Source organism: Nicotiana tabacum, chromosome 20 (genome assembly GCF_000715075.1).
Source record: "Nicotiana tabacum cultivar K326 chromosome 20, ASM71507v2, whole genome shotgun sequence".
Taxonomy (NCBI): Eukaryota; Viridiplantae; Streptophyta; class Magnoliopsida; order Solanales; family Solanaceae; genus Nicotiana; species Nicotiana tabacum.
This window is the reverse complement of record NC_134099.1, coordinates 126,451,697-126,467,986: the sequence shown is the minus strand read 5'-3', so window position 1 is coordinate 126,467,986 and position 16,290 is coordinate 126,451,697. Positions and strand designations below refer to the sequence as shown.

Here is a 16,290-nt window from a genome sequence, read left to right as displayed (position 1 = left end):
ATTGTCAGTGTAAATCTTTTAGGGATGGAAGTTATTAGAATATATAAGAAGGGGGCGAGCAGAACCTGTGCTCTGATACCAGTTGTTGGGAATAAACCCCTACCAAAATAATATTCACGATAATAAAAGCGGAATAATAATGTAGCACCGAGATACGGTAATTAACAAGAATAAAAGAGTAACAACGACACCAAGATTTTTACGTGGAAAACCCTTTTAATAAGGGAAAAAACCACGGCCCCGAGAGGAGCAACTGATATCACTATAGTAAGGAATTTTACACTTTGTAGGTCGGAGATAAATACTCCAAAGACCACTACAACACTCAAAAGAAATAACCCTCTTTTGATATTCCCACCTCACTACAATATCGCTCACTCTCTATTTTCCTCACAGACTATTTTCTTATACCTTGTCTGTGAAACCTCACTCTTTCTTTCTCTCTTTGTTGGTGTGTAGAAATGAGAGTTGAAGCTCTCCTTTTATAGCCAAAGTTTCACTCTCTAAAGCCTACCATATTTGACAATTTACACACACTTTTCACAATTCAACAAAGTTGGCTACCAAACCAAACTAATTCAATAAGGTTGGCTACCAACCAAACAAAGTCAACAAGGTTGGCTACCAAACCAAAGAAAACTTTTATTAGGCACATGTCTAATACTTCTTCAATGAGATGGACCTCATCAATCTCCCCCTCCAGTCTCATTCATCTAGAGGAGGTAGCACTGTCTTCTAGTTTGAGTGCATGCCGACAAGTTCTTTGCATAGCTCGAACTTGTTCCTTGGTACCACCTTGGTCAGCATATCTGCGGGATTCTCACTTGTAGAAATCTTCAAGACTTTTAGAGATTCATTATCTACCATTTCTCGAATCCAATGATATCTCACATCAATGTGTTTGGTCCTTGCATGGTACATAGAGTTCTTGCTAAGGTCTATTGCACTTTGACTGTCACAATAGACGACATACTCCTTCTGATGCAATCCAAGCTCTTGAAGGAACCGTTTGAGCCATACCATCTCCTTGCCAGTTTCTGTAGCGGCAATGTACTCTGCTTCAGTTGTTGAAAGTGCAACACACTTCTGCAACTTAGACTGCCATGATATAGCTCCCCCTGAAAATGTAAACAAATATCCAGTAGTAGATTTTCTGTTGTCAATGTCACCTGCCATATCAGCATCTGTATAGCCCTTCAAGATTGGATCAGATCCTCCAAAGCACAAACAATCTCCCGTGGTACCTCTCAGGTACCTGAGTATCCACTTGACTGCTTCCCAATGTTCCTTTCCAGGATTTTCAAGAAACCTGCTGACAACACCAACTGCGTGAGCAATATCAGGTCTAGTACATACCATTGCATACATCAAGCTTCCGACTGCTGAAGAATAAGGAACTTTAGCCATGTTCCCTTTCTCCTCCACTGTTGTAGGACACATCTTCTTACTCAACTTTAGATGACCAACAAGAGGTGTGCTGATTGGCTTAGCATTTTTCATGTTGAAGCGTTCTAGTACACGTTCAATGTACTTCTCCTGAGATAGCCACAACATTCTACTTGTTCTCTCTCGAACTATCTTCATCCCTAGAATTTGTTGTGCTGGGCCCAAGTCCTTCATATCAAATGACTTGGACAGATCTCCTTTCAACTTTGCTATCAACGCCTTGTCTTTTCCTACAATTAACATGTCATCCACATACAACAACAATATAATAAAGTTATTCTCAGAAAATCTTTTGAAGTATACACATGGATCAGAATAGGTCTTTAGATATGTTTGACTTTTCATGAATGAGTCAAACTTCATGTACCACTGCCTTGGTTCCTGCTTCAATCCATAAAGACTCTTATTCAATTTGCACACCATGTGTTTCTTTCCAGCTACTTCAAATCCTTCTGGCTGCTCCATATAAATCTCCTCTTCCAAATCTCCATGAAGAAATGCAGTTTTCACATCCAACTGCTCCACTTCAAGATCTAGGCTAGCTGCTAAGCTCAAAATTGTTCGAATAGAAGTCATTTTGACAACAGGTGAGAAAATTTCGTCAAAATCAATACCTTTCTTTTGTTCGAAGCCTTTAACCACCAATCGAGCTTTGTATCTGACCAGCTTGCCATTTCCATCTTTCTTGAGTTTAAAGACCCATTTGCATTTGAGTGGTCTTTTACCCTTTGGAAGTTCAACCAGCTTGTATGTGCCATTTTTCTGTAGAGATTCCATCTCTTCTTGCATAGCTTTCATCCACTGGTTCTTTTCTGGATGGGACATCACCTCCTTAAGACTTTCTGGCTCCCCCTCATCACTGATGAGGACATACTTTGTGGAAGGGTACCTGCATGACTCTACCCTTGGCCTCTCTGATCTCCTCAAAGGTTGAGGTTGTTCTTCTCCCTGAGTGGGGTGCTCCACTTCCTCGACACCTTCATCAAGTTGCTCCCCCTGCTCAATAACCTCACCAGGTTGCTCCCCCTGATCGGCAACCTCGTCGGTCGTACTTTCTGCACTTGTGGGATTGTTAGAAGTAGAAGGAATAGTAACAAAGTTAGGAATTATACCATTCTTCGCCTTTTCTGACATATCAGCAGCAGTTCCAACTTCACTTTCTCGGAAGACTACATCTCTGCTTCTGATGACCTTCTTCTTTACAGGATCCCACAGTCTGTACCCGAACTCTTCATCTCTATATCCGATAAATATGCAGGGAACAGATTTATCATCCAGCTTTGTTCTCTGCTCTTTTGGTACATGTGCAAAAGCTCTGCAACCGAACACCTTCAGATGCGAGTAGGACACCTCCTTGTTAGTCCAAACTCTCTCTGGAATTTCAAACGACAACGGAACTGATGGACTGCTATTGATCAGGTAACAGGCTGTCTGAACTGCTTCACCCCAGAATGACTTAGGCAGTTTAGCCATTCTGAGCATGCTTCTCACCTTCTCCACAATGGTGCGGTTCATCCTCTCGGCTACGCCATTGTGCTGTGGGGTTCCAGGAACTGTCTTTTCATGTCTGATCCCATGACTTGAACAATACTCTTCAAATTCCCTTGAAGTGTACTCACCTCCATTGTCACTTCGGAGACGCTTTAGCTTTCGACCCGTCTCCCTTTCTACTAGAGCATGAAACTCCTGGAAAACTTGAAACACCTGATCTTTGGTTTTCAAAATATAAACCCATAATTTTCGTAAAGCATCATCAATAAAAGTAACAAAATATTTGTTATCGCCCATTGATTCAATTTCCATTGGGCTGCAAACATCAGAATATACTAAATCAAGTATATTCAATTTTCTTTCAGACGATGTCTGAAATGAGACTCTATGTTGCTTACCAAATAAACAGTAGTCACAAGGTTTTACCGTTGTACCTTTGGCATAAGAAATGAGTGATTTCTTAGCAAGAATTTGCAATCCCTTCTCGCTCATATGACCCATTCTTTTGTGCCACAAATCTACAGAAATCTCATCTTGTGTCGCGTTCAATTCACCTTGGCATATTTCTGCATTTGTCCTGTACAACGTGCCACAAGCAACTCCCTTTGCAATTACCAATGATCCGTTAGTGAGTCTCCACTTTTGATTTGCAAAATAGCTATCGTATCCATCTCGGTCTAAAGCAATTCCCGAGATCAAGTTCATCCATAAATCAGGTACATGCCGCACATCCTTTAGAACCAATGTGCATCCGACATTTGTCTTGATACAAATGTCACCAATCCCCGCAATCTTTGAGTAACTTGTGTTACCCATTTTCACTGTGCCGAAATCACCTGCTACATATCTGCAAAAAAGATCTCTTACCGGTGTGGCATGGTGAGATGCCGCTGTGTCAACCACCCATTCCGACTCTGGACCTGACAGGTGCATGCATTCCTCTTCCTCATTTATAGAGAGGACAACATTATCATTATTTTGCATTATAGCGGCTGTGTTGTCGTCATTCTTCTGGCCACTGGTTTCACCTTTGCCCTTCCTTGGATTTGGGCAATCTCTTTTGAAGTGACCTGGTTGATCACAGTTGTAGCAATTTCTGGCTCTTGATTTGGATCGGTTCTTTGATTCCCACGAGCTCCGGATCTACCATAGTTTTTCGAACTCCTTTGATAACTCCTGCCTCTACCTTGTGTGATGAGAGCATGTCCTTGATTTTCAGGCTTCTTTCTCATCCTTTCATTGAGTAGAAGAGCCGATGTGACATCTTTCAACTCAATAGTAGTCTTACCGTGCAAGATGGTTGTTGCCAAATTATCGTACGAAGATGGCAACGAGTTCAATAGCAAGATGGCTTTATCTTCTTCCTCGATTTTCACTCCGAGGTTGGCAAGCTGTGTGATTAGTCCGTTAAACACATTTAAATGTGACAAAAAATTCGTACTTTCACTCATGTGTAGGGCGTATAACTGCTTCTTCATGTACAATTTATTTGTCAGCGTTTTGGACATGTATAGGCTTTCCAACCTTGTCCAAATTCCACGTGCAGTGTCTTTATCAATGATGTTATTTACCACATCATCTGATAAGTGCAACCTGATTGCACTAGCAGCTCTTTCATCCAAGTCAGCCCAATCCTCAGCTTTCATGGTATTAGACTTTTTGGAATCAACATCTAGATCCTTGTGTAATCCTTGTTGGATGAGCAGATCTCTCATTCTTCTTTGCCATGTTGAGAAACCGTTATCTCCGTTGAATTTTGCTACCTCGTACTTTACTCCGGACATTTATTTTTCACCGAGTATAGTAGTACCGATAGTGAATAGTATTTCAGTGAACGAGCAGAACATGTGCTCTGATACCAGTTGTTGGGAATAAACCCCTTACCAAAATAATATTCACGGTAATAAAAGCGGAATAATAATGTAGCACCGAGATATGGTAATTAACAAGAATAAAAGAGTAACAACGACACCAAGATTTTTACGTGGAAAACCCTTTTAATAAGGGAAAAAACCACGGCCCCGAGAGGAGCAACTGATATCACTATAGTAAGGAATTTTATACTTTGTAGGTCGGAGATAAATACTCCAAAGACCACTACAACACTCAAAAGAAATAACCCTCTTTTGATATTCCCACCTCACTACAATATCGTTCACTCTCTATTTTCCTCACAGACTATTTTCTTATACCTTGTCTGTGAAACCTCACTCTTTCTTTCTCTCTTTGTTGGTGTGTAGAAATGAGAGTTGAAGCTCTCCTTTTATAGCCAAAGCTTCACTCTCTAAAGCCTACCATATTTGACAATTTACACACACTTTTCACAATTCAACAAAGTTGGCTACCAAACCAAAGAAATTCAACAAAGTTGGCTACCAAACCAAACTAATTCAACAAGGTTGGCTACCAACCAAACAAAGTCAACAAGGTTGACTACCAAACCAAAGAAAACTTTTATTAGGCACATGTCTAATACTTCTTCAATGAGATGGACCTCATCATTTCATACGTTCACTTTTACTTATTCGCAATGGATTTGTACTCCCTTTAAGAAATAACAAATTAAATACATATTTTATCATAATACCCATAATAATAATAATAATATTTCAAAAAGTCTACTGGTTAATAATAAGGATAAAATAGAAAAATTAATTTGCTAAGGTGGGGTCGTAAAAACTCCAAGATAAGGGGTTCCAAAAACTTTAAATCTAGTGAAATGAGCATAATTTTCATTCAAGTCATGTTGACTTTCATATAGCCCACAAATGTTGTTGCTAGAAGAAAGACAGATCGGAAAAAGGAAAGAATAATAATGATGATAATGGATGGTGCGAAAAAAAGAGAATTAATTATTGATAAGTTGTCGAGTTTATGGTGATGCCTTTTCTTCCTCTTCCCACATGAAGTGTTGGGTTAAAACAAATAAATCTTATCTTTCTTTTTTTACAACTTTGGTTAGTATTTTAATTTGTAGAATATTTTACGTACCTTTTTGGTTCAACCATCAAAAGAATTTTTCAATCCTTCTATTAATAACGTGACTAGAAAATTAATTATTGAATAAATCATAGCAACTCTATGTAAGTTTTTCTTTGATCATGTTCTTTTTAGCTCATACCTTCCAGGTTGTATTCAACTTGTCATAAGAAGAAGAAGCTCTATTTTACATGGTCAAGTCAATCATTTATATATGGGTGAATATATATGTATAAAATGTGGGGGGTCCAGAAAATGAGTGTTGAAAAAGATAAATAGAGATACACGAATGGACAAAAAAAGAGTTAATACTGTTGAGCTGTAACAGTAATGAAGTAGTAGAACGAGTGTATGACAGTGGACACACATGCAGGCAAAGCCACTCAGAGACAGCACCAGTTCCTGTTGCTTTCATAATTGCTTATCTTCTCCTTTTAGCTTAGTTTACTCTTAATTCAATTCAATTTCTTTTAATAATCGTCGGATATCCAAAACTCTTAGGGGAGTTTTGGAATAACGGTAAAATTATCTTCACGTGAGCTATAGGTTATCGGTTTGAGCTATGAAAGCAACCACAAATGCTTATATCAGGTTAAATTATCTACATCACACTCGCCGTTCCACGGACTCTACATAAACATAGAATACCTTATACACCGGACTATCCTTTTTAATCGCCGAATATCCAGAACCCAAGTAGTCCAATATTAATCCGAGTTCGACCTCGATCGCATCTCTATCAAGATTTTTTCCACTTTGAATGGTCAAATTCATCAAGACTTGTAATTATTGGTGAGGAGATCACATCTATTCCATCACATCCTTAACTCGGTGATTTACTAAACTCTAATTAACTAACAAAATCTCTTTTATACATTTTTCGTGTGGACTAGGAAAGGGTATGGCACTTCAACCCCCTGATCGATCGTATTAGATGAGTGTTGGAACTTTCCTGGCCTTATTGATTGAAGAGTATGGACTGTTACATTCTTATATGATCTCGGACTAACTCTCAAATCACAATTTACTTAATTAGCTTATTGAGTTTACTTAAGCCCAATGTCCATATTCTTAATAATAAGTGGTGAAAAAAACATGCATGTTAGTTTATGTTAAACTTTGCTTGCGACAATTATAAAATAACTCTTCTTACTATCCAATTTATTATTTTATCGAGCTTAAGTTTTGTGCACTTGCAGTGCATATGATTTTTCTTACACCATGAGATCAAATAGGTGACCTGTCACAAAAAGTAATTACTTTAATTTATAGCAACCTTGCTTTGAAATATGAAAATAGAGTAACTAATTATCATAATTTTGCTTATATTATCAGTATATAACTTATTTCGATATCCTTAAATTTAACTTGTTAAATACAGGGGCGGAGGTAGAGTACGGGATGTGGATTCGGCGAACCCAGTAGCTTTTGTTCAAACCATGTATTTATCTTAAGAAATTCATTGAATATGTACAATTTATTAATTTAGAATCCAGTAACTTAAAAGGATTACGTATAATTCCGAACCCATAAGGTTCAAATTCTGGCTCCGCCTCTAATTATATACTCACTCTTGTTCGGTAAATATACACCTGAAGAGAAGTGAACTATATTAGTAGTAATTACAGAGTTAAAGCTGACTTCATTGAAGCTCATAAAACTCGCTCAACTTTGATTTTTCCAAGTAGCCTGGATCATTTCAAACTGAAAAAAATAAATTAACTATGTTTTAACATTCCTTTTTCTAACTGCGGTTTGACATTCATTTTTCAAAAAGAAAATTTGTACACGAGTTTTAATTGGAGCGAAAATAATTCATGAGTAGAAATGATACCAGTTAGCCACTTTTTTAGCATGTTGTTTAAAATATATATACAATTTATAATATATTTAAAGATTAGCTAATTTCATTCAAACTTCAGGACACGAGTTCTAGTCCTAGAGTTTAAACCTTAAAGTTCAAGCTTCCGGACATCGTATCCTAAAGTTCGAAAATTGTGTCCAGAAGTTCCAATCTTATGTCCTGAATTATAAATTAGTAGTTTAAAAATTCAAGGACACTTAGTCCTGAATTTCCAAATTCAGAATATTTAGTCCTAAAGTTTGGGTGAATTAGCTAATCTTTAAATACATATAAATTGTAAATATATTTTAAATAGCGGGTTGAAAGTGACTATTGTTGCACTTTGCCCTAATTTAGGACTCAAATGTAACAATTTGGGAAACCCGCAAATATTTAAGTAGAAAGCAAAAAGTTATATGTATTCAATATATAAGTACTTCTATGCTATTAGCTATGAATCTATCATATGTGTAACAGCACATTTGAAAACGAAAGATTTAATTTGAAGAATGGAGAGTGGAAAAAGAGAGACTTGAAAATTTAGCAGCAAAAATCACTGAATAAGTAATTTAAAAAAATAAAAAGAAAGTTTGTAGGAACAGCGTTTGAGAGTCACTGGACCTTAGTACAATTTATGAATATAATGAATTGAAGTTAAATTCAGTTAATTGTACGGAAGCATCTTTACTTACTTCCATTTTTCAAAATTTTCAGAAGCTGTCTTCTGCCTCGTAAAATCTGGCTCTGGGTTTAGCCTTAAGATTTCAACCTGCTCGCGCACCCGCACCTCGCACCATTCCATACATAGTTTATAGTGCAATTCGAGGTTGTCCTTTTGGGTTTTCATACCTCAAACTGTTAGCTGTTTATGTACACTTATTTAATTATTTATACAATCGATCTAAAGAAATTCTTATAGTTTCAGATACTTAAAAGATATTTATGGGCAAGAGGCGGATCTTAGATTTAAAATCTATGGGTTCAATCTATAAGGTTTATAGTATTAAACATATTACTATATTTTTAAAATTATAGGAATTCATGTCATTGCAATTTTAGTAAAGTTTTACACATAAATTCATGATCGGCTTTGAAAATTATGGGTTCAATTGGACAGTGATACATCCGCCTTTGTTTATGGTAACTTTCCATAAAATTTGAGATTTTTAATCTTGAAACTATGGCGGATTTACCTGCTATACAAATAATATTGACCTGATAGTGTAAATATTTTTACACTGTCTAATAAACATACCGTTAAATGATTTCTCTTAATATGCTAAAGTGTACAAGTAAAAAGGAATATTTATTCTTCGTATACGAACTAGTAAATGAGAATATTTATTCTTTATATAATATATGAACTAGTAAAAGGGAACAGAGGAGGGAGTAATTGCAATATCTTCAAGGGGTTGCCATGAATGAGTTGCTATAGTGCTACTAACTTTCATGCAATTATTTTTGTGTGGCTGTGTCCTTGAAGTAATAATTCACAGAATTCATGAACTGCTATAATTTACTCCTTCCAGTCCAAAATAAGTGATTTTTTGGCTATTTTCACTCAATTAAGAAATTCAAGTTTTAACATTAATTAGCAATGAAATTGACCATATTAACCTTTAATATCTCTTTACGTAAACACTCCTAACACATACTCCAACACTATTTACTCCAAAGGCAATGTAGGAAAAAATATTTAATTCATTCTTGAAATCTGAAAAAATCACTTATTTTGGACCACAAAAAAAAAAACCCAAAAAATCACTATTTTGGACCGGAGAGAGTAACATTTTTCATTAACTCTTACGTAACGGCTTTTCCTCTCCTTTTTTTATTTTATTTTTTTGGTTCTGATAGTTACATGTATCAGTTGGTAATAGTAAAAGGATAAGGACTTAATAATGCACTATGAAAAGTCATAAAAAGGATAAGGACGTAATAATGCACTATGAAAAGTCATACTTTGACCCTTTATTTTATTAGTATACTATAATTTTGTCTACTGATTGATTATCATATAGGAAATTTTGTCTAGTTTTGGGCCTGTCTGAATTGGAACACTTGAGCCCACAAGTGGATAATACCCACTTGAATCTTCTGTGTAAAAAGTCAAATACACATCTACTTGAAATTTAGATCCTTTTGCGAATCAAATTACGCAAACTAGTGTTTTCTTCTTTTAATTTTATTTTTTATTTAGGTCAATTCTTAAATGAACTTTGTTTGATAAAAGTAAAGATCTAATTAAAATACAAATTTGTCCTACATGAAATAGATATTACCCCAACTCCATAGCATGTTTTGATTATAAATTTTGGACTTGATTTGACCGTGGATTTGTATCTATACCCGCTTTTTGGGTCACGTTTTAATTTGTGTCCGCTTTGCAAAAAAATTGCAAGTGTACCTACTTTTTCGCGTAACTTCAGCATACGGGGTTGAAGTAGCAAAGACAATCACGCAAAACTTCAGCATTCTAGTAGACGGGCCTGAAGTAGCAAGTGTGCTGAAATTTTTGTTTGTAATTGCTTAACTTAAGCATACTAGCTGAAGTTTTGTTCTCTATTTGCTGAAGCTTTTGTTTGTAATTCCACTAAATAAGTTGAAGTTTTTTTGTCCTGAATTCATTAGTTTTGTCATTAAACTTTTTCACAAACTTCAGCAGAAGATGCTGAAGTTATTTAGTTCATTTATAAAAACTTCAGCACTAAATAAGCTGAAGTTTTTTTTGTCCTGGATAAACTTTTTCAAAAACTTCAGCAGAAGATGCTGAAGTTATTTAGTTCATTTGTAAAAACTTCAGCACTAAAAGCTGAAGTTTTTTTGTCCTGTAATGTGTATGATCTCATTCAGATAACTGGTAATGAGCATGCCCTTTTCCATTTTTTTCGGTACCTCTGAGTCGGTGACATTTGCATTCTTTTGGCATGGCTAAGTAGAGCCCTTCTTTTAGGCATTCTGTAGTGTTCAGACAACATGATCATCGTTGTCTGAAAACAGAGAAGGTGAAAGGAAGAAGGGAAAATGAAGTTAAAAGAGCATACAACAAGCTTATTCCCCCTTAATACTTTTAATTTGATAACTAAAAGACATTCTCAAAAGACACTGTGAAAAAAGGCAGAAATAATCATCGCTTAGGATCAATATTGTATCGGTAAAAGTGACAATTTGTGGAGGCATACATACACATTACAGTACAAAGTCTCTCATGGGAGAAGAAGAAGAAGAAGAAGAAGAAGAAGAAGAAGAAGAAGAAGAAGAAGAAGAAGAAGAAGAAGAAGAAGAAGAAGAAGAAGAAGAAGAAGAAGAAGAAGAAGAAGAAGAAGAAGAAGGAGGAGGAGAAGGAGGAGAAAGGGGGCTGAAGTTGTTTTAAAAATGGGTACAAGTTAAAACGTTTTTAAAAAATGGGTATAAGTTAAATGGGGGCGACCAAATAGGGCGCCCCGTGCAATTTTTACTGTTACCGGAGTGAGGTAATTAATATAATGAAAGAACAAGAGACAACACCAGAAACCTATCCCGTCACTAAGGGGAAAAAATTAAAAAAAAATAGTCACATTTATAACTGGTAATTGCAAAAATAGCTACAATTTTAAAAGTAATTAAAACATAGCCACTTTTTCATGTAAAGATAAAATTTGAACAAAAACATCCTTAAAATCCGAAAATATTCCAGCATAATATAATGGAGTTTGAATTCTTTATATATGAGCTTTCAGCATAATGTGCTGGAGTTCCAACATAATATGCGGGAAGTTTACATGCAGGAGCTAGAGATGGCAATTGGGGCTGGGCGGGGCAAGCTTTGACCCACTAAGATGACCCGTTCTGCCCTCGCCTGTTTAGCCTTTTTCTAAAAAAAATCCTTGCCCTGTCCTGCTTAGCCTTTTTCGATAAAAAAATTCCCTGCCCTGCCCCGCCCTATTAACCTCGGCCCCGTTTAGATTTTCTTTTATTTATTTTCTCTTTATTTAAAATTGACATGTCAGTAAAAGTATTTTATTTACATAAAATAGTTTATTTACATTTGTTGAATAAAATATAATTTTTATCTGGCTAAATTTATTTAACCTTCAATTAATTGATACGTGTGTTTGTAAAAACTGTATATATCACCCTCAAATATGGAGTAACTAATATAGATTTAAGATAACTCATAGATAACTAAATTATGTAACAATTAATAATTTGTAAAGATTCACAAGCAAACCAATGAAAAAGACACTTCAATTCATTGAAATTTGAAGGTTAAACGCGTTGTTGCCACAAAGATCATAATCAGAATTTACCGATACTTACATGACTAAAACCGCAAATTCCCCTTAAAAAAAGACATTATATTGTTTCTAGTTAATTGCATTTTGTTAAAATTCCACCGAATCATTTCCTTTCCCCTCTCTGGTTTGGGTTGTTATAGAGCTTATCCAAAAGTGCAAAACCTTGCAAATTAACGTAATTAGAAGTCATGCGGATCAACGAAAATGATAACAAACTGGAGATGCCCCGCCCTATTTAGATCTTCCCCTGCCCTCGTGCCATGTCCATTTTGAACATATACCTTTCATAAAAAAACATATCAAAAGCTACATATAAATCCAATCTCTCACTCTTCATTACCATCATATGGACATAACATCTTGAAAGCTCTCTCTCACCTAGAGGAATATAAAGCACAATGACACCAAGTCTATCATTACATAGCACGTAAACTGGAACAAGGTCACTTCTCATGTATATAGAGTTCAAAACTGCAAGCAAATCCACATTCCACACTATTGCAAAACCTCTGAGAAATATATCCACAACTATCTCAACCTGAGAAGCAATAAAACATAAGCGTTAGTCTCTTCTTAAGACGGCTCTTCAACCATTTTCAGGGCTTACTAGCAAAACTACTTTATAGGAAAAATTAAAGCACCACCAAACTAGATATAGTACATAATGAAAGTAACCAAGCAAAAAAAAAATACTGCTCCCAAGATCACTTCAAATGCACCTCTTAAAATACGACCAACGTAACCCCCAAAAAAGAAGAAGAAAGAAACAGATTTATTATTAAAAAAATAAAGGACTCAAGATCCGACCAACCTTAGAAGCATTTCCTGTGAACAATTGCAGGACCAGATTCATCGTACTCGGCCTTTGAAATCCACATCTGCATATTAACAAGAAATTAGAGCTAATCCCTCAAGCTTGAAGAGTTAACAAGAGCAAATTCAAAATTAAATCTTCCTTTTTTCTTTTGGTTTCAGTCAAATAGAGTGAAGGAAAACTAACTTGTTGGAAAGTACTGAGAGAAGCTAGAATTGACCCTCCAATCCAGACACTATACTTCCTCTCGGGTGGTGCAACCACCTTGATCTTCATGCTGCTTGGAGCAAGAGCAGTAATTTCTTTGCTCATTCGATCTGCTATACCAGGGAACATAGTTGAGCCACCACTGAGTACAATATTTCCGTATAAATCCTTCCTAATGTCCACATCACATTTCATGATTGAGTTATAGGTTGTTTCATGAATTCCTGCTGCTTCCATTCCAATAAATGATGGCTGGAAGAGAACCTCAGGGCAACGGAACCTCTCAGCACCGATTGTGATGACTTGTCCATCAGGAAGCTCATAGCTCTTCTCAACTGATGAGCTACTCTTTGCTGTCTCAAGCTCCTGTTCAAAATCCAATGCAACATAGGCAAGCTTCTCCTTCACATCACGAACAATTTCCCGTTCAGCAGATGTGGTAAACATATAGCCTCTCTCAGTGAGAATCTTCATGAGATAATCAGTAAGATCACGACCGGCAAGATCTAACCGCAAGATGGCATGGGGAAGTGCATATCCCTCATAGATGGGGACAGTGTGGCTCACACCATCACCAGAATCAAGCACAATACCTTTTTGAAACACAACAATCATATTAGTAATGGATTATAAGCAATAAAGAACCAGAAGATAACAGAAATTATGCTTACCAGTAGTACGACCACTAGCATACAGAGAAAGAACGGCTTGGATTGCAACATACATGGCAGGCACATTGAAGGTCTCAAACATGATCTGGGTCATTTTCTCTCGGTTTGCCTTGGGGTTAAGTGGTGCCTCAGTAAGAAGAACAGGATGCTCCTCGGGAGCAACACGAAGCTCGTTGTAAAATGTATGATGCCAAATTTTCTCCATGTCATCCCAGTTGCTGACGATACCATGTTCAATCGGATATTTCAAAGTCAGAATACCTCTTTTAGACTGAGCTTCATCACCAACATAGGCATCTTTTTGCCCCATCCCAACCATTACTCCTTGGTGTCTAGGACGACCAACTATACTAGGAAATACAGCCCTTGGAGCATCATCTCCAGCAAAGCCAGCCTTCAAAAAAAGAATACGAGTCACTATATTTTGATATGTCACATAGGAATTAATGCAACAAACTTGAATATAATAAGTTAAAACTGCAAGCTATTTTTTTCTAGCTAACCTTAACCATTCCAGTTCCATTGTCAACAACGAGTGGTTGAATGTCCTCACCTTCAGCCATCTTCTAAGGACTACAAATATTAAAAGTACAAGTACAATTTAGATGAGAAATCACCGGTACAAATGCAGACTCAAAGTAAAGAATATCAACAATATCAGCATAGCTCAGTTATTGCAAATGATTTTGCGCAAAAATTGCTTCCTCTACCAATTTGCTTATTTCTTTTGGCAATTTCCTTTCAAGATCAAAGATAAATCAATTCCCTTTGTATAAAAAAAACCTGCTGTTACAACCAAAGAACTTCACCTACTCCTAAAAGGAGAAGAGAGAACAAAAACAACACTGCAGAGTGCAACTAAGATTCAAGAAAAACACAATAGGAAGGAGAAACAAGGGTCACCAGATGCAGTTGGAGTTCATCCATGATAGTACCTGGGGAAACTTGATATGCTACTCCGAATAACTCGAGTTGAGTTGTGTACATATTTATTCATAATATAAAGTCACAATAGTCGACAGCCCAAAATATATAAAAACTGTTTGAAAACACTTACGGTCAAAGAAAAACCTCTTTCGACTCATCAAATACTACCAGCGTCACATTTAAAAAAAAAAAAGAAAGAACAGATGAAGTATTCACTAAAAGATTAAAGAAAACGAGCCCTTGTATTGACAAATTTTGTATCCGAGCAAAGTTTCAAGTGAACTTGAACCCCAAAATTCACTTAGCAGCAACAACATCAAAAAATCAAAGCAAATAGCCACGACAACAGGGCGAAAGTGAACACAAGGAACAAAATCGTAAAATCAAAATATTAAACAACAGAATTATCAACAAAAATTGAAAAGCATACCTTGATGAAATCAAACCCTTTTTGCTGTTTGACTGACTAGCGGTAGCGGGTGAAGAGAAGAAAACAAAGAGAACGCGCGTGGGAAGAATATTTAAGGAAAAACGAATGTGGGCCCCCCTCCTCCTGTATCCTTGATTCCTTTAAAGAGGTATCAGGTAAATGAAATGCAAATGCAAATGCAAATGAGATTACTGAAATCAAAATTTTCTGGGTATTTTTTAAGCTTACACAAAAAGAGATATTCTTTTTGGTACATTATAAAAAGATATTCTTGCAATTAATTCTAACTTAATTACATTTATTTATTCACTACAAGCCTACAACTAGGAGTGTCAATAGATATTTAAAAACCGACCGAGTCGTATAACCGAATTTTAGGTTTTTTCTACTAAAACCGTAGGTTTTTATATAAATCTATAGTTGTACCGATAATTAAGGTAAGTTTTTAATTTTATAAACATAAACCGAAAGAATATTTAACCATACCGAATAAATTTACATGTGAAAAATATATTTATATATTAAGTTTAAAATTAATAAAGCATTAAATTTTTCCTTGGCCTTGAAATTATGAAAACGGTTACAAGCCAATAAGTAATTAAAATTCAAAATCCTAATTCTCAAACCTATTATGTTACTCCTATTAAAACCAAATTATTTCCAACATATTCACTAGCAAGACACAAGGTATTCTACCGATTATGAGCAGTAAACTATAATGTATCGAATAGTTTTCTTTCGTATCATTTAGATTTATCTTTTTGAATATTTAATCTTTTATAGACTGTATTCTTGAGTCTCAACTTGATTAATATCTTTCCATGCGTGTGATTTATATTTTTTTTTGTCTTTACTTAGTTTCTTTTATTCTGCTGTAGAATAACTGATGGATCTATACTCTGGCCATATTTCATGTTTTCTTAATTCATCACCCTTTAAACAGTAAAATTGTCCAGAGAATTTTGCTAAGTCCTATAAAAGTACGTATATTATTGCATTCTATTAGTGACTTTTACATGATATTTTTAAAAAATTACCAAAAAATAACCGAACCATACCGATACCGAAGAGAAACCGACATGATTGCGATGGTTACGAAAAGTCTAATTTTGATTATACATAATAGAATAACCGAAAAAATGGTATGATACATATTTTACAAAATAACCGGCTGAACCGAACCATTAACAACCTGTATAAAACAC

General features: G+C 35.7%; 1 protein-coding gene across 3 annotated transcripts; it reads right to left on the bottom strand.

The window, feature by feature from the left end:
- Nucleotides 1–12,303: 12,303 nt before the first annotated feature.
- On the bottom strand, nt 12,304–15,210 carry LOC107762828 (actin-104). 3 transcript variants are annotated; one of them, XM_075239852.1, is made up of 6 exons: nt 15,086–15,210; nt 14,232–14,301; nt 13,729–14,122; nt 13,037–13,650; nt 12,848–12,914; nt 12,304–12,574 (listed from the first exon to the last, which is right to left on the bottom strand). In XM_075239852.1, exons 2-5 carry the CDS (start codon nt 14,289–14,291, stop codon nt 12,849–12,851), a joined length of 1,134 nt encoding a protein of 377 aa, XP_075095953.1. In that variant the 5' UTR covers nt 14,292–14,301; nt 15,086–15,210; the 3' UTR covers nt 12,304–12,574; nt 12,848.
- Between the last annotated feature and the right edge of the window lie 1,080 nt (nt 15,211–16,290).

Coding starts and splice junctions, on each gene's coding strand:
- LOC107762828 (XM_075239852.1), bottom strand. CDS start 14,291: ATGGCTGAAGGTGAGGACATTCAACCACTCGTTGTTGACAATGGAACT. Junction 14,123..14,231: donor ATGGAACTGGAATGGTTAAG/GTTAGCTAGAAA, acceptor CTTTTTTTGAAG/GCTGGCTTTGCTGGAGATGA. Junction 12,915..13,036: donor CTCTCAGTACTTTCCAACAA/GTTAGTTTTCCT, acceptor GTTAATATGCAG/ATGTGGATTTCAAAGGCCGA.